Source organism: Euleptes europaea, chromosome 3 (assembly GCF_029931775.1).
Source record: "Euleptes europaea isolate rEulEur1 chromosome 3, rEulEur1.hap1, whole genome shotgun sequence".
NCBI lineage: Eukaryota > Metazoa > Chordata > Lepidosauria > Squamata > Sphaerodactylidae > Euleptes > Euleptes europaea.
Window position 1 is genome coordinate 45,356,266 of NC_079314.1, and position 27,656 is coordinate 45,383,921.

At 41.6% G+C, this 27,656-nt stretch overlaps 1 protein-coding gene across 1 annotated transcript in view; it reads right to left on the reverse strand.

Annotated features, from left to right (window-relative positions):
- Positions 1–7,977: 7,977 nt before the first annotated feature.
- The window catches only part of PHTF2 (putative homeodomain transcription factor 2), a 108,629-nt gene continuing 88,950 nt past the window's right edge, over positions 7,978–27,656 (reverse strand). Inside the window, exons 9-18 of the mRNA XM_056845948.1 lie at positions 23,573–23,731; positions 22,096–22,314; positions 21,788–21,916; positions 19,462–19,734; positions 19,063–19,194; positions 15,454–15,540; positions 14,295–14,450; positions 11,330–11,425; positions 10,273–10,398; positions 7,978–8,090 (exon numbers count right to left, since the gene is read on the reverse strand). Coding sequence (XP_056701926.1) covers positions 8,070–8,090; positions 10,273–10,398; positions 11,330–11,425; positions 14,295–14,450; positions 15,454–15,540; positions 19,063–19,194; positions 19,462–19,734; positions 21,788–21,916; positions 22,096–22,314; positions 23,573–23,731 — 1,398 coding nt within the window. The 3' untranslated portion in view covers positions 7,978–8,069. The remainder of the gene's footprint in view (positions 8,091–10,272; positions 10,399–11,329; positions 11,426–14,294; positions 14,451–15,453; positions 15,541–19,062; positions 19,195–19,461; positions 19,735–21,787; positions 21,917–22,095; positions 22,315–23,572; positions 23,732–27,656) is intronic.

Here is a 27,656-nt window from a genome sequence, read left to right on the forward strand (position 1 = left end):
CAGCAGTGTGATGCTGTAACTAAAAAGGCAAATGCAGTCTTGGGCTGCATCAACAGAAATATAGTGTCCAGATCACGCGAAGTGATGGTATCGCTTTACTCTGCTCTGGTTAGACCTCAGCTAGAGTAGTGTGTTCAGTTTTGGGCACCACAATTTAAGAAAGATGTAGACAAGTTGGAACGTGTCCAGAGAAGGGCAACAAAGATGGTGAGGGGTCTGGAGACCAAGTCCTATGAGGAAAGGTTGAAGGAGCTGGGTATGTTTAGCCTGAAGAGGAGAAGACTGAGAGGGGATATGATAACCATCTTCAAGTACTTGAAGGGCTGTCATATAGAGGAGGGTGCCGAGTTGTTTTCTGTTGCTCAAGAAGGTCGGACCAGAACCAATGGGTTGAAATTAAATCAAAAGAGTTTCCGTCTAGACATTAGGAAGAATTTTCTACCAGTTAGAGCGGTTCCTCAGTGGAACAGGCTTCCTCGGGAGGTGGTAAGCTCTCCTTCCCTGGAGGTTTTAAAGAAGAGGTTAGATGGCCATCTGTCAGCAATGCTGATTCTCTGACCTTAGGCAGATGATGAGAGGGAGGGTATCTTGGCCATCTTCTGGTCACTAGGGGTGTGGAGGGGGAGGTAGTTGTGAATTTCCTGCATTATGCAGGGGGTTGGACTTGATGGCCCTGGTGGTCCCTTCCAACTCTATGATTCTATGATTCAGCCTCTGTACACTCAACCCAGCACCGAGGCAGCTGCCAGGAGAGCAAGATGGCAGCATAGAAGAGAGTAGAACCACCACCACAAAAGCACCCCAGAAAAAGAGCAAGCGGGCCACAACAGGGTGCTGTTTTACTCCCCTTTCCCCATAAGCAGCTTACTCACCTTCAGGAACTTTGGCAACCTTAGGCTCTCTCCCGAGCACCTTTCCTCATGCTGGGAGAAAGTGAGAAAGCAGAGAGGAAAGCCCTTCCCCTTACTCCAAACATACAATGGCTGGCTAGGGTTGGGGAGAGACAACTCTACATTCTCAGAAGTAATCTTAATCTGGCTCTTTAAAAGGTTATCGTTATATATTTAATATTAATAGTTACATTTATTATTGTATGTGTGTGTTTGCTGGTGAGGCACACAGGGCATTCAGTAGTGGCTCTGGAGTGATGGTAATAGCAAATGTGGCTCTCTGTGAACCACGAAGTACTACCACTGCTCTAGAACATTCCAAATCGAAGCTTTGCAGGCATGCAGCCCATTTGTGGAACGCACAGAAACCACGAAGAAGAGATAATGGTAGACAGTGATTTCTTTGCAACACTCAGTCCTCATCTCCTCAGTAATAAAACAGGGATTAAAAAAAAAAAAAACCGGTGTCATGCCTGTTCCCCACAGCAGTTGAGCAGATACCCAGTACTGCCATCTTATGCCTTCATAAAAAAATTGGCTAATAAACTGAACTGCATCCTTTGGGCTGTATTTCCTGAAATGGGACAGAAATACTCATTTAATTCACTATCATGCCTCTAGGGCAGAGGTGGGGAACGTCAGGGCCGGGGGCCATTTAAGGCCCGCAAAATCATTTGGTTTGGCCCTTTGTGGGTCCTGGCAGATCTCTATCTCAGAAGGATCTAAGACTGGCGATCCGCCCCCTCCCATGGACAGGAGCAGCCTCTATTCAAGGCATATGTGAGTTTGTTTTGCCAAGAAAAGGAAGCTTCTTGCAGAAGAGTCATTAGCTATGGAGCTGCTTGGACCGCCCAAGAAACTGTGTTAACCCTTTCCCACCCAGGCCATGGAGAAACGTATTCCCTCTGTACTATAAGCGGGCTGGGGGCGGAAGTGGCAACAATGGAGGGGTTAAAGGGGCAGGGCCAGAATGCGCGGGGGTGTGTGGAGTTCTTAGCCAGCGTGTCCTCATTTCATCCTTGCAGGTGGAAGTAGCAGAAGCTGGCTGTAGAATCCGGCCCCGACCATGCAGAACAGGAGCAACTCCGGCGTGCGGCTGGACGGCTACGCCTGGATGGTGCAACAGACCATCCTGTGCCACCAGGTGGGCGAGTACCCTACCGGTTGTATGCCTGCCTGCCCACAAGGGGGGGTCATAAGAACATAAAAACATAAGAAAGGCCCTGCTGGATCAGACCAAGGCCCATCAAGTCCAGCAGTCTGTTCACACAGTGGCCAACCAGGTGCCTCTAGGAAGCCCCCAAACAAGACGAGTGCAGCAGCACCATCCTGCCTGCTCCTCTGATACTAGAGAGAATAGGTATGCAGCATGACTAGTATCCATTCTAACTAATAGCCATGAATACCCCTTTCCTCCATGAATATGTCCACTCCCCTCTTAAAGCCCTCCAAGCTGGCAGTCATCACCACATCCTGGGGCAGGGAGTTCCACAATTTAACTATGAGTTGTGAAAAAACATTTCCTTTTATCTGTTTTGAATCTCTCGCTCTCCAGCTTTAGCAGATGACCCCGTGTTCTAGTATTATGGGAGAAGGAGAAAAACGTCTCCCTGTCCACTCTCTCCAAACCATGCATAATTTTATAGACCTCTATCATGTCTCCCCTTAGCCGCCTTCTTTCCAAGCTAAACAGCCCTAAGTGTCCTAACTGCTCCCCATAGGACAGTTGCTCTAGTCCCTTAATCATTTTGGTTGCTCTTTTCTGCACCTTCTCAAACTCTGTAATATCCTTTTTTAGGTGTGGTGACCAGAACTGTACACAGTATTCCAAGTGTGGTCTCGCCATAGATTTGTACAAGGGCAGTATGATATCAGCAGTTTTATTCTCTATTCCTCGTCTAATTATGGCCAGCATGGAATTTGCCTTTTTTACAGCAGCCGCACACTGGGTTGACATCTTCATTGAGCTATCCACTACCATCCCAAGATCCCTTTCTTGGTCTGTCGCTGCCAGCACAGATCCCATCAGTGTATATGTGAAGTTGGGATTTTTTGCCCCAACATGCATCACTTTACACTTGCTCATATTGAATCTCATTTGCCATTTTAATGCCCATTCTTCCAGTACGCAGAGATCCTTCTGGAGCTCTTCACAGTCCGATTTTGTTTTAACCACCCTAAATAATTTGGTGTCATCTGCAAACCTGGCTACTTCACTGTTTAACCCCAACTCCAGGTCATTGATGAACAGGTTGAAAAGCACCGGTCCCAACACAGATCCCTAAGGCACCCCACTGCTCACATCCCGCCATTGTGAGAACTGACCATTGATTCCTACTCTCTGCTTCCTATTTTTCAGCCAGCTCTCAATCCATAAGAGGACTTGTCCTCTTATCCCATGACTATGAAGTTTGCTTAGCAATCTTTGGTGGGGGACTTTGTCAAAAGCTTTTTGGAAATCCAAATACACAATATCCAGAGGCTCATTCCTGTCCACATGCTTATTGACGCTATCAAAAAACTCTAATAGTTATCTGGGCAGCTGCCTGCTTGGGGCTTGGTCGGTACCCCCTCTCCCTTCTGGTTCTTTCCCCTCTAAGTCCTGCAAAAGATGCCTAGAGCGGGAAAGTGCCAGATCAGGGCGTTACTGGATCAGGCTCGTTCGCCTACAAGCCCCCAGCGGCTTGTAGCTCACTCCATCTTGTGTTTGCTGCCCTGCCTGAATATCTTGGGCCCAGCTGGGGACAGCAGAGCTCAAAAGTGAGTCACTCTACGTGGCAGACACTCGGAGCCAACTCTGGTCATGCCTCTTGGCTATATGTTTGACCAAATATAGCAGGCTAATTTTTAAGTTGATAATTTTGTATGGCCCACGAATGATGTTATAAATATCCAAATGGCCCTTGGCAGAAAAAAGGTTCCCCACTCCTGCTCTAGGGCATTGGACTTTGGGCTGAATTGTGTTAGAAAGGAGACAAACTAATCCCTCATAAATAATTTTCCATTAAATGTCAGATTAAGTTTATTTGGGAACTGTTAGTAAAGAATGACTTCTAAGGACTGAACAAGTATAAAACAGGACTACTGCTACTGCATAGAAAAAAGTTTATATTAGGTCAAACAAGATGCAATATGGGAACTGTTCAGCCGTGTTTGTTAACAGACAAAATGTTCTAATATGTAGCATATTAGGACTAACAGTAGTTAGTAACATCTGCTTCATCGCTATACAAATAGCTAGGAAAAACTTTGCTTGATGAATACCATTCATGGTATCATGCATGGAACTGAACACTTATTTAGGAAATTTCTATGTCACCTTTCCAGAGAACTTGCTTGAGGCCACTTACCATAAAAATTAACAATAAAAAATTAACAACTTATGTGTTGGATATGCAAATGTGCATCCAGTTATTGGAAGCAAGTGGTGAAGATTATATCACCAGGTTTGGAAAACCAAATTCTTTATAAACTAAAGATATCACCGAAAAATAATGTACCTGATATCCCTAAAGATCAGTAGCCTTACATATTATTACTGCTGCCAGACTGTTCTTTGCCAGGAACTGGAAGCAAAATATATTTCCATGATTCAAGGGCTGTTGAATGTAGAAAAGACCCACGTCATGGTGAAATTAATGACATACCTCCCCTTCAAAAAACCAGTGATGTATCCAGACTGGATTCATTAGGATCTTGCAACAGAACTGCAAGAAATAGAATCATGTTTGCTCAAAGCTGGTATTTTTGTTTTTATGCTTATGTGGCTAGTATTAAATGGCTATATATATATATATATATATATATATATATATATATATATATATATATATATATATATATATATATATATATATATATATATATATTTAACAATATCCTTACTTGGTAGGTTTTTGTTCCTTTCCTCTTTGTTGTTGTTGTTGTAGTTTAATAAACTTTAATTAAAAAAATACTGGTATTTACTGGTCTTGTGCTGGTTTGGGGCAAGTACCAATTGCACCCCCCAAACTCATAACTGCCCTGCACAAAGTATCTTTTCCAACCCATTGGAAAAGAACTGCTCAGGCAACTGAACTACATGGACTGCACACTTTCCCCTGTCATTCTATTGCAGACCCAGCTCCAAGTGAAGGTGGGGACTTGGTGGCAGCCCTGCTAAGTAATGAAGGGGTGGGCCAGGGTGGAGCCCTGCACTCCCCGACTATGTGGCCCTCCGCCCACCCGCCCCGCCCCCAATATCACAGGTAAGTGCTGGCAGACCATGCTCTCCTCCCTACTCACTCCCAGCCCCTACCAGTTGCTGCAAATTCTGTTATAGTAAAAACAGAGGAGCACTTGGTTTATACCATCAGTCAAAGAATGTTTTATTCCAAGCCTGATCACACTTTGTTACAAACGTGTCAAAAACAGTTAACACACAAGATCTGCCACAATTCTGCTTATCTCTATTTTTCCACACAAGGGATGTAAAACACTCTTAGCCTTTCACTTACATGATTTATGTACACAATGGCAAGAATTTCAACATACCAGTCTTTATTATGAGGTACTTTACTATTTGTGATCCCTCATTTTAAATTTGCCCATGCTGCCACAAAGTACAACAATCTAGCATATTGCTAGTTGCTGAAGAATATAGATAAACCTATCTTCTATCTCCAACGCAAATTGCTACTCCTCCTTAATAAGACCATCACCTAGTCATCATTTAAGCAGCTAAAATATTTTCGTTTTGAAAACCGTTGAACATGTTTTTAAAATGAAGACTCGTTTTTTACCATTATATAACTCATGCTGTACTTTTTTCCTTAAAATATATTCTGTGCAAAATTTAGTTCTGTGTAGGTCTGTACCGTATTCAGAAAAAAATTATAAAATATACTTTATTCCTAAATACAACCCTATCAATCAGACAATAGAGGAAGAAGGACAGACCACAGAGCCAAAAGTTTCTATATGATAAACTAGACATCGCATGTTCTTAAAGCTCAGGTAATACATTCCTTGGAGGAAAAAATAGAATGCACTTTGGTCATTATTAAACATTAGTACAGCAACAAATAAAATACAAAATGTTTGTGTTGCTTTATATAAAAAATACCTTATACCACACAATTAAGGATCTCTCTCAGTAATTCTGAAAGTCTGATGATAATTCTGAGTTTGTTCTTTTAATCAGCACGCTGCTTTCTGCTGTTACAGTCCACAAAACAAGAGATTTGGGGAATGGTAAACACAGTGCAGGTTCTCCAACAAAGAATATTCTGTATGATAATATTGTCCCTTTTAACATAATTTCCTCTTATGATTTTTCAGGGTAGCATGAACTAATGAGAAAGAAAGGATTTGCAGCTTGGCCATATTAAAAATCAATTGATCCTGCTTCACAGGACAGTGATACAACAACCTGCCTAAACCAGATCTGCCTATGCAGATGCAGTGACCCTAATCAAGACCCCCTTGTGCAGTGCAAAGCACATACAAGAGCTACTGCGCATGTGGGCTACCCAGCTCATACCAATGGAAAGGCAGCTTGGTGTCTACATATCTTTATGCATGCAAAGCTGACCACACTGTTGAAGTAAATGAGACAAACTCAAGGATGCTCTGAATGTACACAGTGAGCACTTGATGAATCACAACACCACATCTCTACATCCAGGCGATTCCCTACAGGCATAATTGGAGTTCAAACTGAGCAATTAACTACAGAACTAAAAATCAATTACTTATTGGAAAGGACAGCCCTAACTATTGTTATCTCTAATTGCTAAAAAAAATAAAACAAAACTACTATTAAATGGCATCTGGGTATAACTGGGGCTCGTTCCTTGAAAGCCTCTTCTCCCATCCCACTGAAATCAACAAGACTAAACTACAAAGTTAGGATCACAATGTAGCAGCCGGAACCTGTGTTTATTCAGAAGTAAGTCCCACAAGCTCAATACGTTTATTTTAAAGTGTAGATAGGACTGTAACTTGGAAATCCAAGAATGTCTGCTTCTACTGATACCAACAGCACTTATTCCTGAACAGGTTTAGGACGTAATCTTTAAAAAGAGCTATAATTTCATACACCTAATTGTTATTTTCCATGTGTGGTATAAGTCACATATACTACAATGTACTATGGACAGCAACTATCTTGAGCATACATAATCTCTCTCTCTGTAACTCTAAATATCCATCTTTCAGAGGTAACACTATTGCACCACAGTTCATCATAATATATTTCATTTAGTATATATAAAGATCATTATTAAAATTAACAATAAAAGTGCAGATGTTGAGCGTCACAGTCAAACCTGTGCAAACAGCCCAGTGTTTCAAATAAATACTATAGCTATTTTTTTATCAAAATATCTTACAGCATGGTAACAGTTTACAGTTATTGCTCTAATCAAAATGTTATCAAAGAGCACTTGTTGACCTGCTATGCAATACCTTACTAATATTCAGTGAAGTTTAAACTTCAGCTCAGTATGTTTAGAATCCAGGAATCACGTCAGTAACACTTGCTGGCTCTAGGATACATACATACATACATACATAAATACATATATATCTATATCTATATCTATAGATATATAGATATATATAGATATATAGATACATAAAAATAAATTTCAGCTACCTGGCCTACTGCATTGTCTTTACAGTAAATGTCACTTTCTACTGTAACCAACAATATGCTGGTGCTCTGATTCTACCCTGAAAGGGTGGTTCACAATGAAATGTTCTAAACATTTTACAGTATGTATTCAGTATAATGACTGCAGCGTGACACTGTAACGAGAACGTCAGAAGTATAAAAGCCTAGCATTGGGCTCCATTTTTAAGAAAAAAAAATAAAAAATAAAAAGAAGCACATTTGATCAAATTTGAATGACCAATTACCAGGCTCTCAAGTACCTGGATACCCATTTTGACCCTTTCGAAGCATATCAATGTTTCAAAATAAAATACAATGTCAGCTAAAACAGTTTACAAAATTTAAAAGGTAAAATAAATACAGAGATTGCACAAGATAGCCAGATGTAAACACCTCAATTTTTCAAACAAATCCTTAAAGATATCATAACATCTGAACACTCAATCAGCAACTGCATTGAGGCAGCTGAGTCAATCAGTTCTCTTTTGCCGAGGATTGTGTTTGGTTCCTTTTTTTGCAAAATGTCAGGATTTGATCTTCCAGAGCTGAAAGTTAAGAAAGCACAAAAACAAGTTCAGGTCTTAAGTTTAACTGTAGCTTTGCTATTTTCATTTTATTTGCAGAACTATCTCCTCCATGCTATGATAGTGCACAAGCAGGTAATTTCATGGCCATAAACCCAACAAAAGCTAAGTTTTAACTGCTTTAAACAGAGATCAAAAACAACAAAGGGTCTGAAAACCACAAACACTGTTGTGTAACCACAACTATTTTGCCATAATGGTCAGAACCAAAGCAGCCATAATCCATCTCTCTCCTTTTCTTGTATCACTGGCTGCTTCTCTCTGCTTGGTGAAACACGGCTTCTAGCTGTGCTTGCGCACTCCCTCCCTCTGTCCCTTGTGCAAAGTCTTCTCTTGATTTGAGGGGGATGGGAACCCAAATTTTTGTCCAGGAGGCCATACCAGGACATCACTGCAAACTGGATTCAGGGCTTCTGAAGCCTGGGTCTCTTTACTCCTGCTCAGCTTGTTGAGGAGAGGAGGCAGGTGGTGCATAAGCACATCAACAAATGATATTGATGTTGAGGTTTGTTCACAACATCTGAATGCGGCCACAGAAAAGCTGACATTGAGTAAGGCTGAGCAGTGCAACCATACACAGTCTGACCTGCAACCATACACAGTCGAACCCAGAATTACCAAACTGACAATAAGAAGAGATTGCACTGCCACCAAATGAAGGGGTTTCTTCCTCTGTCGGAATGGTGCTCTGCCTCTGTCTGACTTGAGAAAGACTAAATGATTCAAGTCAGCCAGAGATAATGAAATTTTGCCTTCTTGGCCATGGCTATACGAGCTGAGATTCCTTGAAAATATCCCAAATAAATTAGTGTCTTTGTCTTAATACTCCCTGTACTGCAAACAAATTGAAGGCCAGAATGATACCCAGGCACAACTTACTACAAGATAAGCCCAGAGAGAATGACAACAGAACACCTCTGGTTGTCACTTATAGCTCCCAACTAAAACCAGTCCAACGTATTATTAAGGACCTACAACCAATGCTGGATTGTGACACTTCCCTCGCTGAGGCACTGGGGGGGCGTCCCTTTCTTGCTTACAGACAGCCGGCTAACCTAAAACAACTTCTCACCCATGATGATAAACTACTTAACAGGAACATGGACTCTGGCACCAAGGCCTGCAACAAACCAAGGTGCCAACTTTGCCCTCATATAGATTCTAGGAACATCATCTCTGGACCCACCAATGTCAGCCATACTATCTCAGGTTCATTCATACTCCTGCTTATCTTCTAATGTGATTTATGCCATCACATGCCAGCAATGCCCTTCCACAATCTACATTGGACAAACAGGTCAGTCTCTTAGACAAAGATTAAACGGACATAAGTCTGACATCAGAAACCACAATATTCAAAAACCAGTGGGAGAACATTTCAACCTTCCAGGACATTCTGTTGCAGATTTAAGAGTAGCAGTTCTCTTACAAAGGAATTTCAAAGGGAGATTGGAAAGAGAAACTGCTGAATTACAGTTGATATTCAAACTAAAGACAATGCATTTACCTGGGCTGAATAAAGACCTTGCATTCATGGCTCATTACCAAGGCTGATTTCTCCACAGCCATCTCTCCCCTGGACATCACAGGCTCTTCTGCATACCACACCTAATCCCATCACGCATGCTATTCACATTTACATACTGTTAACATTTACATACTAATGCTTGTCTGAATTCACTCTCCTCTACTTAAAGACAGATGGATTCATATTCTAGCTGTATCTGAAGAAGTGAGCTGTGGCTCATGAAAGCTCATACCCTGCCAGAAAATATTTGTGTTAGTCTTTAAGGTGCTACTGGACTCTTGCTCTTTTCTACTACTGCAAACAAATGGTTGCATTAGGACTGCTGAACTGATATCATGCCACAAACCATGACAGTATGGCAGCGTTCCAGCCATATTATTTGAAGGTTCTGAGCAAACACCCGAATGCAAATTATTTAGGATTGCAGTTCAAGTGAGATCCTAAACTAGTGTAAGGCTTGCCTCTTCATAATATTATTCTTCAAAATGAAAGCCAGTAGTATTGATGGAAATTAATTTATTAAATAATATGCATAAAGGAATACTGAAATGGAAATAGTGTGGTCTTTTAACATAACCACTTAAGAAAATAAAAACAGTGGTGCACAGTTAGTACCTTTAGATTAAATCCAAGTAAATCACTGATAACACCGGAAACAGCAGACAGAATGACAACTTGAGTAATGTTATAAAGCAGAGGATTCATTGTCAATCCATATAACCTGAAGGGACTGTCCAGCTCCTAGCAATGAGAAAAAGATTTACAGAGTTACATTTGTAAGTCACTGAGTTCAGGGTTTAGGACAAATTCTGACCAGATTCTCTCCCTAAGCCTCTGCCATGGCAATCATTTCTTTTATGTGAAGCCTCTGGTCACCCATCTAGCATGCACAGCAGAGTTATATCTGATGAATATGCCACAATAAAGACAAATCCCAGTTTACTTATTAATGGGCCCCAGACTTGACAGTTCCATCTGGGCTATGTGAGCGAGTACTTGCTTCACATCCATACAGGAAGTTCCGACTTTTAAAAAATGTCATTACACTTTTAGAGGTAGATGGTATCCTAAAGACTATGTGTAAGAGAAAATGGCTACCATCAATATTAAATTTGGAAACATTCACATAGCACTCATGGTAGTGGCTAGCCCTGACTTCTTTCCTGTCTTTTGGAAGTGTCAAGGAGGAAATACCAGTACTGCGTGAAGGAAAAGCAATAAAAAGGTGATCTTGCATTTTGTTACCAGATCTATGTCAATCAGCTAAGCACCTTGAGCTACAGAATACAGGACATAAACTATAAAACTGTATTACCAATGTGAACAGCATTACAATGCACAAAGCAGACACAATATAAACAATATTAAACCACATTAACAATTAAGAACTGGAGCAATACAAACTCCAAACCATTACCAGGGATATTAAAGACAAAAAAAACCCTTCTAATCACCAAAAGCTCGGGTAGACACGAAAGAATTTACATAGTATCTAAAAGATGAAACAAGCTGGGGGGGGGGTACTGCTGAAAAGGCTCTATTTCTAGGTGACACCTGCATCACTTCTGAAGGAGGGATTCTGATGGAGGTCTCAACTGATGGGCAGGCTCATATGGGAAAAGCAAGATCAATGTACAGGCATGCATGCTTAACACTCCTTTTTTCTTCTTACCTTGAGTAATTTTGTAGCCAGTTTTAAAACATTATTCACTAATGTCAGTTCTTCCTTCTTGTTTGGCTTCTTTTCCATTTTCAAGTACAGATTTATCTGTGGAAAAAAATATTACTTTCCTAAACAGAACTTTATAACATGGATTAACTCAAAGAGGTCAATGGCTTGCTCCTAAAACGTTAAGCTGCTTTTCCCTCACTATTAACTGCAATGTGTCTTTCATTTTAAAAATTAAGTCTTGCTCTAGGCCAAGTGGTTCAAGAACTAAAAAACACCACCCATGACCCTGGGAAAAGAGTTCAGGCCCCTTGTTTTGGATTCAGACTACGCTCAACAAATAATAACCTTCTGGTAATCCCAGGCCCAGAAAGCATCCGGTTGTCCTCAACCAAGGCCAGAGCATTTTCGGCCCTGGCCCCGGCCTGGTGAGATCAGGGATCTCTACCTAGTGAGATCAGAGCCCTGCAGGACCTAATGCTGTTCCGCAGGGCCTGCAAGACTGAGATGTTCCACAAGGCCTATGGTTGAGGGCAGCAACCATTTCCACCATACCTGGCCTCCCTTCCCCCTCCCCTTTCCCTCATTCCATCTGGGTTCTTTAACTTGGGGGTCCTGACCATTCCTTCCTGGGTTGACTTCTACCCTTTGTGCCATGAACCATTTGCCAGCTGGATTTTAGATTTAGGAATATATGGTTTTAATGTAAACTTATATGTTAATTTATCAATGATTGTTTTATTTTACCTGTTTTAATGAGGTGAACTGCTCTGAGCCTGGCCTGACTGGGAAAGAGCGGTATACCCATTTAAAAATAAATAAATTTTCCATCAGTGAAACTGAACTTTCCTGCCCCCTACCACACATACACAATGGCCCACTGAAAGTCTGCTCTTAAGAGACAGGCGACCCTGAGGAATGACATGAATTGGTGTCTGAAGTGGGAAACAGAAAGTGAAAATTGCCAATTTAGTCTGGATCCAACCCCTTACGAACAAGTTGGGAAGAAAAAAATCCTTTCACCTGGCTTAGCTAATCCCCCATGGTGCTTTTATTTATTAAAAGCTGCTAACACACTGGAAACAATTCTTGGGACATTACTCTTTGTCTATACCAACACAGTCACAATGGTGGCAGGACCCAATGTGAGTCCTGCTAATTCCAAGAAGGAGAAGGAAAAGGAGAAGAAGGAGAAGGAGGAGGAAGAGAAGGAGGAGTTGGTTTTTATATGCGGATTTTCTCTACCACTTAAGGAAGAACCAAACCAGCTTACAATCACCGTCCCTTCCCCTCCCCACAACAGACATGCTGTTAGGTAGGTGGGGCTGAGAGAGAGCTCTAAGAGAACTGTGACTAGCCCCAGGTCACCTAGCTGGCTTCATGTGTAGGAGTGGGGAATCAAACCCAGTTCTCCAGATTAGAGTCCACCGCTCCAAACCACTGCACCATGCTGGCTCTCAATTTAAACTCCATATAGGTGGGAGAAGGAAGTTGAATCCTTTTTCTGCCCGCATTTGTCTGCCTGAAGCCACTTCTTCAGGGATGTTTTACTCCTTTCTAGGGCTAGAGCTAAAAATATGCTTTGGATGGAAGTGCATTATGCAGGAGGGAATATTCAGCTCCTCCTAGCACTATATAGAGATTTAACAGCAAATACCACTCAGCACAAAGATCTGCAGCTGTCACTTCTAGTAACTGCCTTGGTAACTCTGCTGAAAGGCAGGATATACCCACAGCTTGGCTGCTGGAGTTTCTGCAGATAAAGGGAAGTGGGCTGATCCATCGGTTTATGCTATGTGGAGAGTGAAAAGTGCAGGAAGGTCTTTTTTCCTCCTTCTGTCTTAAAGGGACAGAAACGTCACTGCATAATGAAGCTGACAGTCCTATTCTACTTGTGGCACTGAAAGGGTTACAAATTTAATTTATACAGGTTAAAGGGGCTCCTTCCTTTCCCCCTTCTCCCTTTATTCAACATTATAAAAATACAGCATTAATTATTGAGGGTGTCACTAAGCATACAAGAGCGTTCTCTCCAGATCTGTCACAGAGCATCTAAAGAAACATCTAGGTTTGCTTTTAACGCTTTATCTAAAATAGCAGAATTATGATTAGTGGGCAAAGATTCCAATATACAGGAACAATGAGGACAAGGATTCAGTTAAGACATGATGTGGTTGTAAAGGCTGTAGATAGCATTGAATTCTTCAAAAGTCACAAAGAGCATTGTCATCATTCACTAAATGTTGCAGGTATAAAATTTCAACTTTTGTCCAAGATTTCCACATGAATGCCTTTGTAATCCATAAAATGGGACTGCTCTATATGGAAAATAGTGATGATAAGGATCAAAACTTAAACTCCTCAATCAACTCTAGCAATGCTGTGCTGTAAATTCTGTAAGTGGTAAAGCAGACAAATGTAAAATAGTCAGGAATTAAGAGACCATTCAAGAAAAATATACTAGGAGACTAATGTGGTATGTTATATTTTACACCATGCAATCTATTAGTTTCCACTTCTGTATAGGTAGTTATAATTCTGACTGCATATGGCATTGCTTTGGGAATACCTTGACAAAATTCCCACACTTGTACAACTGTTGCCCCTTTATATCGGAGAAAGAAAAGCCATTTTAATGATATTAAGATAGATCTGTATGATTGGTCTTTTTTTGGAGATCAGTGAACTTTGAGATGATTATGACTTCAGACAACTGCATGCAGTGTCCACTGAAACTTCAAGCAATAATGTCCATGCTCCTTTTGAACATTTTCAGATGTGTTCCTCAGCAGCTAAAGAAGTCTGTATTTTAATCTTACAGTTTTGTAATTTGTACATACTATATTATGGGCTTCAGTTTTATGAAGCCAGTGTGACTATACATATAGCAATAAACCTGTGGTTTGTATAGAACTGAACTAATCTCTCTGCATGTGATCAATGACAGTTCACAATTTCTTGTACTCACCTGTTCAGTAAGTAATATTGAGGTATTGCTATATTTTTTGCTTGTTTCAGATCCAAGTGTAACAAATCTTAGAAGAAACAGAGTTAATGAAATACACCAGATTACTAGTTCCCAGTTGTAGTGACAATCTAGGAAGATCTCGTGCACATGAAGCAGCTGAAAGAAACAAAGGCGTAGCAAAATTGAATGGGTTAACATTAAAAAAAAAGGTTAGCATATCAAATCCTACATTTCACAAGGCTTCAATTAATAAGGTATAGGGGACAATTCACAACAAATTTCTCCTGCAGATGTCCCGCAGAAATGTACAAAGCTGGGTAAGAATACCTGCTCTTAGGCCCCTGAGGTTTTGTGTGGCTCAGGGGTCCCCAAAGATGCCCATAAGCGCCATGGCACCCGCTGACACCTTTTCTGGCTCCTGTGAGTGTTTTTAGGAAGTGAGTGGGGCCAGGTAGGGCTTTTGCTCAGCAAGGCTTCTGACTGGTTGTGCAGATTTTTTTAAAATGTTGCTTTCACAGAAGTTGCCACCACAACACAAGAATCTACACTGTGTTACTGAAGTTAAGCTGTGGCAATCATTTTGTGTGTGGCTCCGCATCCTGCGGCAGCCATTTTGTGGCAGCCATTTTGTTGCTGTGCCCACCGAGCCATGTCAGAATTCCAAATGTGCCCGTGGGCTCAAAAAGGTTAGGGACCCCTCATGTGGCTCATTCAGGCCCTCCTTCTGGTAAATGGTTCACTAAGAGCAGAACAAACATGAGTGGGAAGAATTAAATATGACTTGATTTCTCACTGGTTCCTGATTCTAGATATAAAATGGTGCGCAATGCTAGATGCCAAGCCCCCACTGCCTTCTTGGCTTGGCAGCTGCCTCTCCTTTAGGGTACCACTCTCCTCATTTGCTGTGAAGCATAATACTAGAGAAAGGAAAGCAGGCAGTTTAGGAGCCTGCAGCTGGTCATGTGAAAAGCTCCATCAGTCTCCCACTACCCTTCCTCACCTGTTCCCATTTCAAGATTATCTATGGAATTAAAATTGTGCTGGCCATGTGGAGGGAGGGAGCTGCATACACAGTTTCCGGTGGCATGCTTGTAGCCTAACTTGTTTCAAAGTAAGTTTTAAAGATTTTAAATCGTGATGCAAATCAAATTTTCCTTACCTGTGCACAGCAGATAAATACAACAGAAATTGTCAACAAAAAAGCAGATGAGACTATTACATCAACTGATCGTTGAGGACCTCGCCGCTGAAAACAAAACAAAGGGAAGCAATAATTCAGCCATAAAACTTATGAAATATGTCCTGATGGTTTAATGTGCATTAAAGGACAATTTTAAAAACAAGATATTAAAATGTACAAGTGAAAATATAATGGAATTGGTTTTAATTTGTACGGACATTTGTCACCAGCAAGTAGGGAGAAATTTTGGCTCAAGAAAATATTTATAGGACATTCCCATCTCTTACCACACACTGTCTGGATTGCTACATCCCAAACTGTGCTCCCTTCTCCTGAAAACCTCTCTCAAAGTTCTATGGCTTACAGAACTACACATCTCCCACAACAAACAGATAGAATTGAGCGGGGAGGGGAGATGCCTTTGCTGTAAATTTAACAAAGAAGCTACTGTAGAGAATATAATTATCCCTGTTTGAAGGCCAGGGGAAAATACAATAAGAGCATGTAAAAAAGCACTATAAAACAAGGCAGCTGGACTAACGAGGAAATGGCTTATTTTGGGAGTACAAGGGACACAGCTGACATGGTTTCATTTGCTTAGAAAGATACTGAGAGACCTTGACCCCAAATCTCACAACAGTTTTTGCATTAGAGAATGACAGTTCTTGGCTGGATTACTAAAATATTCCATCATAAATAAGACCAGTAAATATTCCGCAATTCTGATTAAGGGAGAACAAAAGACACATTATGCCAGAGAAAGGTTAGCATGACAGTTTGGAGTGATAGGATTCATGAGCTTAAAATTCAAATGCCAGGTTCTCAAAAGAATATTTTTTTAGATATTTTCATCCTTTGAGAATTTTGCTGCCTGTGTTGGAACACAAAGTATTCAGTGCTTTAAGAATCAATGGACACAACATTTTGACATGAAAATAGCAACTTCAGAAACCCATAGGACATTTCCACATTCTGTTGCTGACCTGAGAGTCTCCATTCTTTAAAAGAGGAACTTCAAAGTGAACCTCCAGTGTGAAATTAATGAATTAAAATTTATAGACAGGTTTAGTTGCATAAACATAGATAACACTTTTCTTAGCCTCTACAGCTGTTGGTAAAATTGGATAACTAGGTTATCACCAATCACAGCTGTTGTGAATGATCACTGTCTTATCGTGTATACTTTTGAATTCTGTCTAGAAATATAATTTCTTGAATTTCACGGACTCAACTTCCCTGTTCACAGTCCTCCCCCATGAAAGCTTATGCTGCAACAAGTCTGTTGTTTTAGGCATTCCAAAAATTCTTTTTTTAGCTTTATTGCAACAGACTAGCATGACTACCCAACCAGACTTGGTAATCACTGCTTTCAGTGTTCGCAGCTTTTTTTCAGGGGTGTAACCCTCAAGAGTGCCTGTCCTAGAACATCTGCATAACTGGCCAATATATGAAATGACATGCATAGCTGAAAATTATGTTGTGAATTATGACCACAGCTTAGATTTAATGCAAGGTGACAGGAAACCTCAAAAAACCCAATGCACACAGTGATTAGCAAATATTTGCCACAGTATCATTTCAGGACCCCTTGCAATAGTAGGGCTGTCCCAGTAAAAAAAGATAATTCATTTGAAAAAATAAGAGGATGAAAGGGCATACTACTCATTAACAGACTTCCACAATAAGGGCTTTTTTCAGTTGGGAGGTCTTCTCCCGTGGAAGCATCTTTGCAGATAGCAAGCACTGAACTAGCACAAGACACCTGCAGCAGTATCTCCTTACATATTATGGAAGGGGAAGACACTTGCCTTGAAGTCTAAGAGCATTCCCCTGGGCGGGAAACATTTAAAATGTACATTATATGAGGCATGTGTTCCACTGCAGAGACACAGAAAGAGAGAGAGAGAGGCAGAGCAAAGCGCACAGAGCAAAATTGGGATGGGGGAGGATAAGCAAAATAACATGGGGAAAGACTTTTGGCAGCTTAGACCATACCAACAGGTTTCAATAATACTAACATAGACATTTTCCCTGCAATGGTACAAGGTTGGTATGACACTAATGCTTTGCAGGAACATCTCTGTAACGACTCTATTGGGACACTGCTTCCTGATTGTATAGTCACAGGCCAGCAATTTTCTTACAACTGTTGGACATGGAAGAAGCCTAGAATTAATTGTCATGAAGGGTGATTTTTAGGTTATGTAGATATATGATATTTTTAAGTCTGTAATTCATTTAAAATGCTACCATTTGTTCTGTTAATTTTTCATTTACTGCTTAAATAATGAAAAGTACCAAAAAGCTGGCTTTAACCCAAAATCAGACTGAGTCCAGAATTTCTCAAACTCTTCTAACTGCACATGTTGACAATATGTCTTCAGTTGGCACTCAAAGATTCAGTGACAACCTTTTCAGCTCTGCCTGTTTTGTGTTCTGCCAGACAGCAGCATTCCTGATCTCGTCAGATCTCAGAAGCTAAGCAGGGTCGACCCTGGCTAGTATTTGGAAGGGAGACCTCCAGGGAATACCAGGGCCATGACATGGAGGCAGGCAAAGGCAAACCACCTCTAAACGTTTCTTGCCTTGAAAACCCTACAGGGTTACCATAAGTCACCTGTGACTTGACAGCAATAAAAAAGTAAGCACTAATATCCTGAGGGTTATTACCTCTTAACATGAAGAATTGTTATTCATCATGGTTAACAGATATTAATGGACTTTCCCTCAATGATTTTTTTAATCTAATGTCAATTTAAATCCATGTAAGCTATCATCACTAAAACCTGCGGCAGTAATTTCCACAGGCTAATTCCTCACGGAGTGAAGTAATAAAATGAAAGTTGTGTTATCTGGCACTTGAAATCCAGAACGCTCAAATAACTGACACATCCCATAGGGCAAGCTCCTCTCCCATATGCCACCATCTCCACATTTCCAGGCACGTGCGCCTCCTACTCCCGCCTCTCCAGTAGACCACCTTGATGTCTTTGGCTGTTGATCAGCTTGTGAGTGCCAGCTCTTCCAGCTGATGTCATCCTTGGGTGCCCCCTTCCCCAACCAAACTGCCTCACGCTATCAGGAGTTAGCTCTGCTGGCAGGCCCCCAAGCATCCGACCTGCTTGTCTGTCAGCTGCATAGGACAGCTCAGTGGGTCAGGACTGCGTATATCCCCCAAAGAAACTTTAGTAATTGCCACTTGGTAATCAATGGTTATATTTTGAACTGCCAAACCCTCCACTTCATCTTTCCTCTTAATTATTCTTCTTTCTCTTATTTTTACCCCAGATAAACTGGTAAATCATTTTTACTGATTTCCAGATTTCTTATTAGAAATTTCAGTTGGGGGTATCCACAGAAACAGTATTTTGGAAGGTCCATCATTTTAACCAAAATTATTCTCCCACACACAGAGAAAGCAAATATTTAAAACAAATAGCAACATGAAACTAAAAGTAAGAAAAATCCAGATTCAAGACAATATTGAATACAGCAATGTAACCAGTATACTATACAACAAAGTATATCTACCAGTTTACTAATTAAGTAGGTTAACTATGTTAAAAGGTTCAAGGAGAAAGTACAAACCTTTAGGTATGAGCGGAGGGAAAGCCACATTTTAATATTTTGTACCTTCTTCAACCGGAAGTGAGGAACTTCTGATTTTCGTGCCCTTCTTGCTGATGTTAAATGGCCAAAGAGTTTGGCAAAAAGCAGCCGCTGCCAACAAAATTTAAAGGCATTAAACAATGCAAAAAAAACCAAACCCTGTTTATTTAGACAGACTGATCACCTTATACTATTTTAATAGAGTGAAAATCACTACTCCGAGCTCAATGAGAGGACATCATATATATGAAATAAATAATACCAAATACGGATGGCACAACCATTATACCTCATACTTCAACATCACTGAAAATATAGTAAGGTATCTGTATTCCAATCAGAGGCATGTAAAAGAACATGAGAAGCTTGTACACTTACCTGTTTGTAGGTTCTCTCAGCCACGCACAGGAGGAAAAAGAAAATCCACACAAGGGAGACACGGACTATAAAGCATATTATAACCATGGAAAGAACCATTCTGTCTCCATTTGACCCAAATGCTATAGCATAAAGTTCGGTAGCTGAATGTGTAGATAGATGCTCCAGATCCTTAGCTTGAGAAAGTCGAAATACAAATGGAGTCAACCCCAGGATTAAAGAGACAACATTTCCAAAAATCTGATAGCCTATTCCTGGTATATAGCTGTTCACCTAAAGATGAGAAATTTTAAACACACACAAGTTAATGCAGTGCACACTACAAATAATTTTTATTATCATTTCTCCATTTGAATGATGGCTTTCAAAATACACTGGAAAGGTAAGCTATACCACCTCATAGTAATTAGCCATTTTCAAGATTCACTGGGGTAGATTATTTCAGCTTTTCCACAGGTGCAAGTGGGAGGAAGGGCCCCCTTCTCTCCCACCAAGGTTATGCTGCAGACTGCGGGACTTGTGTTGACAAAAAAGCCACGCAGGACAAGGGCTGCAGTGAGGAGGAGAGGAATAAGGTGAGATCATTTCTCCTTTCTCTTGTCACAGCAGAAAAGCTGGTAAGATTCAACCCAGTATCTACTTGATGCTCAAAAATTCTTGAAGCTGAAATATAACTTTCTGATTTTTTTTTAAATGGTTCCAATTAAGTATTCAACTTGTCTTTTTAAAAAAACAAAAAACTTCAAAACCCAGTTTTTGGTGCTGATATGTATCCTCCTGACCCCAATGCAAACCTGGGTCAAGGACCAGATGCTGAAAGAAATCTCTGGCCTGCAAAAGCACAAAGGTAGAAGATGGAGGGACACTGGGCCACACACCAATCAGAGCAGATTAGCTGAAGGAGAACAGGTCATCGCTGGGAAAGGCCAAAGGAAGTACAAGGCAAATTTCACCAGAAGAGAAGAACCCAGAAGTGATCAAATCATAATTTAGCAACTCCAATAGTTACACCAGTGTGTCTCTTGCCACAAAAGATTATTCCCTGTCACTATTAGCATATTCTTTGCATTCATAAAAGTTACTATTAAGAGCAATCTAGCACTCCACTGTCAGATTTACTTGTGGACCCAAGATTCTGCCAGCTTTTTTTCTATCCTTTTAAATCTATTTATAAATCAAAAAGAAAAAACCATACTATGGCCCAGTCAACTCTTTTCTTTCAGAACCCCACCTGCCTGCTTTATAACTGTGGGAAGAATCCTTCCCCAAAGGTGTGCTTATGAACTCTTGGATGCCTTTTATGTCTCAAGACCTGCTCAGGACTCTGAGCCCTCCCTTTCCTTCCGCTGGGGATTTACTAGCTGCCAAGATGCAACCACTATTACATTCTCTGCTGGACTGCAATATCAGATTCTCCAGTTCTCTCTCCCTTTCACCTATCCCCTCAAGCTCACTCCTCACTAATCATATGTGTAAGTAGGGCTACTTGCTCACCTTCTCAGTGCTCTCTTGTCCTAGTCAGCTCATTTCTCCATTTTAACACTTCATAGGCTCTCTCCCCAATAAATCTTCGTTCCAATTTACATCCTATATATTCTTGGTGCATCCGTATAAACCTTCCAACCCTATGATAGCCTTACCACATAGTCTAACATCCTGATTACTGCCATGTGGATCAGTGCTCTGAATGGGTGTTGAGTTGCTGTTAGGAGACACTTGAGAGTAATGATCCCATTTTGCTTTGGATAGTGTTAAAATCTGAGCCAGCGTATCTACTTAAGACTGGAGTCAGAGGACAGGAAGTATGTCTACACTGAGTCTGAGACTAGCTTTGTGATGTCAACTCTGCTTAGAAAACTGAGTCATATTCATTGATGGCAGCATCTAGTTTCACTGACACAAGCAAATAAACTTGCTCAAAACAACTACTTCTGACTGATAAAAACCAAAGCGATGCTTTAACTTTTTATACTGACCAGTAATAGTTATCTGTTATGATTTAAGTGAGGCAATGCTGGGCAGATCTGCCCAACTTGGTGTGAGGAAGTGTTTTCTTGTCTTCTGCATTTATCCAGATTTATGACTGCATAAGGAACAAGACAAAACTTAAAGAACTGGTACAAGGTACAGCCATACACTTAAGAGGGCAATCCTAAGCAGGTCTACTCAGAAGTAAGTCCCATTTTATTCAATGGGGCTTACTCCCAGGTAAATGTCTGTAGGATTGCAAGCTTTAATCTGTGAACTATTCAGAGAAACAAAAAGCATATCTACCTTGAGATAAAGATTGTTTTAAATCCAGACTATTGAATTAAAATATACTCACCCTGTTCATTATCATGCCACTGATTTCAAGCACCGACATATCAGCTTTTTTGCAGTCATTACCTTCCCAAACGATTGCACTCACTTTTTCCAGCCCAGGGTTAGAACTGTGGAACCAGGGCAAATGACTCTGCCAACAAAATAAAAGGTATTCGGTGATATAGTGAGTTCTATATATATGACAAACAATAAATCAGCTGTACTTCATCATGAGAACTTGTGCCCGTGTCATAACTGTATTTAATTCAATTTTCTGCCACAGTTCTGGCAGATTTGGCAAATTGCAAAATGACATCTCATTGCACCAACCTGATGAAATGGATCATCTCTATACTCTTTCTTCATACATGAATTAACTTGAGAGTTTTCAACATCTGTTTCACTGGTACAGGATGAACGGCACTCTGCACAATGTAACAAGTCTTCCCACAATACGTCTTCTGTCTCAGACTCTGGCCTTGTGCTCTCTGAATCTTGTCGGGAACTTGAACACCGTGAACTACAACTAGTGCCTGATTTAGGGATATCCTGGAAGACATATGTTACATATTCACTAAATGCTGAAGACCATCTTGTTCTAATTATGTAATCAGTAACCAACGCAAATAACCATCAGGAACATACTTAGAGGCCCTTTTGTAAAAGTAAAAATTTTCCTTCATTAAAGGAAACATTTAGAATTTGAATTAGGAGAAACATTGTTTTAATTATACGTAAAAAAGAAGTAAACCCACAACAGGATGAAAGTAATGACTATTCATATGAATAGTAGAGTACATGGTTATATACTACCCCCCCAAGGATACTGCTAACTCACAAATTTTTTATCCCCTGGTAATAAGATGATGGGAAGAAAGTAGAAAGGATCCCCTGGACTGGGTGTTTCTCTGAATGGCCAGGAAGCCTCTAGCTACTATGAGGCAAAAAAAGGGGTGCTACCACCAGAAATTTTCTAGATGTCGAGGCTTAACTTAAGGCCTACCCCTCCCCACAGTTTAAGATGGCAACAAATGGTCACAGTCCTACCTATAACCTGAGAAGGGCCTAGCTGAGGCTCATTGCAAAAGGGGGGAAAAGAGTGGAGGGGAAATAAAAAGTAAAAGAAGAAAGGCCTGGATAATGGCAAGGTTGAACTCACTGGAGCTCATCTAGAATGAGCTGCTACACTGCAAGAAAAGACAAGTCTGGAAGTAGGAAGGGATTCCTCCATTCTGAGAAAAGAGATCATGATAGCCCTGCCCCCTAACTGGACCAGACATGTCAACTGAAGGATAACAAGCATGAGCAACTCGCAGGACATGAGATATATTTAAAAAGGAAAGAAAGAGGTGCTCTGAAAAGAATACCTCTAATTTATTCACTTCAAATATTTATATCCTGCCTTTCCACCATACAGTGCGCAAAACAGAGAACAAATATTTAGTACACAAGACAAAAATATAGAAACACATCAAAGTAAGAAAATTCCAAACAAAACAGCAGTGAAATAAGATATAAAGCAGCAGAACTAACATCAAGGTATCACTGACATCTCTTACAAATAAAAGAATCCAAATAGAATTATAAAAAGGTGATGCCAAAATGAACTATGAGAATGTGCCAAGTGAATGCTCCTAGGGAGGCTATGCTCAGTGCCACCACTGACAAGGTCCTATTCTTGGTAGCTATCAGCATTACCTCCATGTACAACCTCCATGTACAACAGGCAGTCATATATGGACAAGGGCAGTAATATACATATTACTGCTTCCATAAAACCTGGTTTGGAACCAGGGCAGGAGCTTACCTCTACGGGATAATGTTTCTTATAATGATGGGACTTTCTGTTTCGAAATGCACAATCGTTGGAAGCACGTTCCGCATTACGACGCAAGTGATAGCCAGCTTCCGGTCCCTCCTCGCTTGAAACTTCATCAGACATGTTTGCAACTGTTCTGTGAGGGTCCTAGGGCAATTAAGAGTCAGCTGCTAGTAAAAGTTACGTTGCTTTTATTCTAACCATAGATTTGCAAGTACTGCAATTAATTTCTGGATATTTTAAAATTATAAAATGATATAAACAATATTTTCCCTCCAGCAGGCAACGAGTCTCACAGAAATGGATCGTTTGTGCACTATTTAAAAACTTCAATGTACAACTATTTAAAAACTTCAGTGCACAATTCGTCAACTCAACAAGTATCTTTTGGTACTGCAATGTTTGTACAGCACTCTAGAATGTCCATCTGTACACACTAACAGTGAACTGCACAATGAGAAGAAAAAAGCAGTAGGAAAAACAGTGTTGCTCTTACCTGTAACTGTTGTTCGTTGAATGGTCTTCTGTGCGGGCACACATGGGACTGCGCTTGCGCAGGCCAGCCACGGAGAAGATTTCCAAGCTTCCAGAAGAGTTAGCTCCCTAGGAGCGCTCCCCTCCCCCCGTCCACAACCAAGCCTTAACGGCTTTTCCCGCCCAGCGGTCACGTGACGGGGGTGGGGAGTACTCTTCCCTCAGTTCTCCGTTCGCCGCCACGGGGAGTGTACACTCTTTTAAGGTGACAGCCCACTGAGGGGAAGGAGGGAGGGATGTGTGCCTGCACAGAAGACCATTCAACAAACAACAGTTACAGGTAAGAGCGACACTGTTTTTCGTTTTCATGGCTTCTGTGCAGTCCCACATGGGAGAATAGCAAGCTTACCAGTAAAGGAGGCGGGGGTGAGCTGTTCAACAAAATAACTTGTTTAATACTGCTCTTCCCACAGCTGCCTTGGATCTGGAATCGACATCGACAGCGTAGTGCCAGATGAAGGTGACCGGTGTAGACCATGTCGCTGCTCTGCAGATCTCCTAAATACTGAGGATAGAGGAGAATGCCGCCGAAGCAGCTATTGCACTAGTGGAGGGAGCATGGACCTGAAGCAGACACTCTACTCCAGCAGAGGCATAAGCCAGTCTGATCGCTGAGACCACCCAATGGGACAGTGACTGCGTAGAGACCACTTTCCCCTTGTTGGGACCTTTAAAACAAATAAAGAGGTTATTATCAGTTCTAAATGATTTCGTTCTTCCCAAATAAAACAATAGAGCCCTGCGGATATCCAGAGTGTGTAGCTGTTTATCAGCAGGTGACTCCGGGTTAGGGAAAAATATTGGTAACACTATATCCTGAGATAAATGACACTTAGAGACAACTTTAGGTAAATAGGACAAACTGGGTTTTAGCACCACCCTGTTCGGGAAAAATCTGGTGAATGGAGGATCACACCAGAGGGCCCTGAGGTCACTCACCCTCCTTGCCGATGTTATGGCAACTAGGAATGCCGTCTTATAACACAAGAAGGCTGGGTCACATGAAGCCATTGGCTCAAAAGGCTTAGACATTAAATGAGCCAGTACTAGTGAAAGGCTTCACTGATGTAAAGGGACTCGCACAGGTGGATACATATTGGCTAGGCCCTTCAAGAACTTCTTACAAAGTTTATTTGAAAAAAAGGAAGAATTTATTCCGTCATGGAATGCAGATATTGCTGCCAGGTGTACCTTGACAGAAGAATTGGAAAGATTGCCATCCTTTAGGGATAGCAAATATTCAAAAATCACAGGTAAGGGACATTGCTGGGATACCACTCCCTTGGGTAATGCCCACTTAACGAACCTATCCCATTTGAGGATGTAGATGGTTTTCGTGATTCCAACAAAACCTGCACTACTCTATCAGGCCACTTAGTCACCATGTGACCCTCCAAGCTGCTAGATGGAGTGCTTGAGGGTTGTGATGGAGGACGGGTCCCCTGTGGAGAAGGGATTGTGACTCTGGGAGGCTGATGTAATGCCCCAGCGACATCTTCCAAAGAACCGGGAACCATGGTCTCTTTGTCCAAAAAGGTGCTACTATTATTATGTTTGCTCTGTCTAATAACACCTTTCCCAACGCTCTGGTGATGAGAGGGACGTACAGCAGTGGACCTGACCAAGTCAGTTGGAAGGCGACTCCTAGAGACGCTGCATCGACCCCCGCCCTGGAGCAGAATTGGGCACACTTTGTGTTGTGAGCTGAGGCGAATAGATCCACACTCGGCCACCCCCAAAGATTGAAAATGGGGTGGATAAATGAGTTGTGGAGGGACCATTCGTGGTCTGTTGAAGTGTCCCTGCTGAGGGCGTCTGCTGCACAATTTGCTAGGCCAGCCACATGGATAGCCGTAATGGAGACTCGGTGCTCGATAGCCCATTTCCAGATGCGAACAGCCTCGTCGCATAGAGCAAGGGAGTTGGTGCCCCCTTGCTTGTTGATGTAATACTTCGCCGTCATATTGTCTGTTGCAATCAGAACTGACTTGTTCTCGAGGATATCTGCAAAGGAAACAAGTGCGTTTCTAATTGCCTTCATCTCTAGGACATTGATATGGAGGGACGATTGAGCCTGTGACCACCTGCCCTTTGATTCCAAAGGGCCACAGTGCGTCCCCCAACCCCCCAGCGAAGCATCAGTATAGATTTGCAGATCTTGGGAGCGAACCCCAAAGGGGACTCCTGCCAGGAGATTGGGTTCATGAGCCCACCATCCCAGAGACCTAATAACGATTCTCAGGATATAAATTCTTTTCCATTGGGGGTCTACATTCATGCGAAAGGCTCTAAGGAACCAGTTTTGTAAAGGCTTCATCCAAAGCCTAGCATAGGGGACCACCACCGTGGTGGAAGACATGAGCCCTAGCAGCTTCTGTATAGTGACTGCTCTCTGAAAACGTTGCGCTGTAAACATCTTAGTGAATTTCTGAATGGCTCTAACCCTAGTGATGGGCAAGAAAGCAGCACCTCTGTCAGCATCCAGCACCGCACCAATGAAGTCAACAGATCTAGCTGAGGATAACCTGGATTTTACATAGTTAACCACAAGGCCCAACTCCTCCAGGGTACGTGTGACCAGATTTATAGTGTGTGCAAGGTCCTGTTCCGATAGGCCCACTAATAACCAGTCATCCAAGTAGGGGAAAATGGTACAGCCTTCTAAGGCCAAAAACCACACGACCTCAGAGACCACCTTGGTGAAGATTCTAGGTGCTGTAGCCAGACCGAAGAGCAACACATTGAATTCGTATACTGTGTTAAGACACGTGAAATGTAAAAACTTCCTGCAGTCTTTGTGGATTGCCACATGGAAGTAAGCGTCCTTCAGGTCCAAGACCGAGAACCACATGTGCTCCGTCAAGAGTGGTAGGAGGTCCTGCAGAGACAACATCCTAAATTTTCTCACATGAATAAATCAGGTCTCGCAGGTCTAGTATAGGCCGTACCCCACCACCCTTCTTGTCTACAAGGAAGTACTTAGAATAAAAACCTAATTGAGAGTTGCTGGGCGAAACAACCAATATAGCCCCCTTCTGTAGCAAATTCTGAATTTCTGAGACAAGCTCAGCAGGTTCAGGTGTCCTTCGTAAAGGGGGAGGAAAGCAATTAGGAACTGAGAGGAATACGATATAATAACCCTCACAAACTATATTCAAGACCCATGAGTCGGAAGAAATGTAAAGCCATTTACTGAAAAAAGAACACAGTCTATCCAGGAACATGTGAACAACATTAACAGAACTCAGTCATGCGAAACCCTTCTTGGTCCCCTGATCATTAGGGGAATATCCTCCTCTCTTCCCCTTACCCCTTGGGGTGAATCTTTTCCCTGGTTGGGGTAGGAATACGGGCGGGACTGGGCCTGTTGTCCCATGACTGGGCCCATGAATTCCCCCTATAGGGCCTGTACTGGTGATATCCCTGCCTCTGGTAGGGCCTGGATTTGAAGGACGGTGCAGACTGTTGAATTACCCCCAGGGATTTAGCCGTAGCCTTTTGTTTCCTCAGATTATGCAGGGTTTCATCAGTCTGTTCA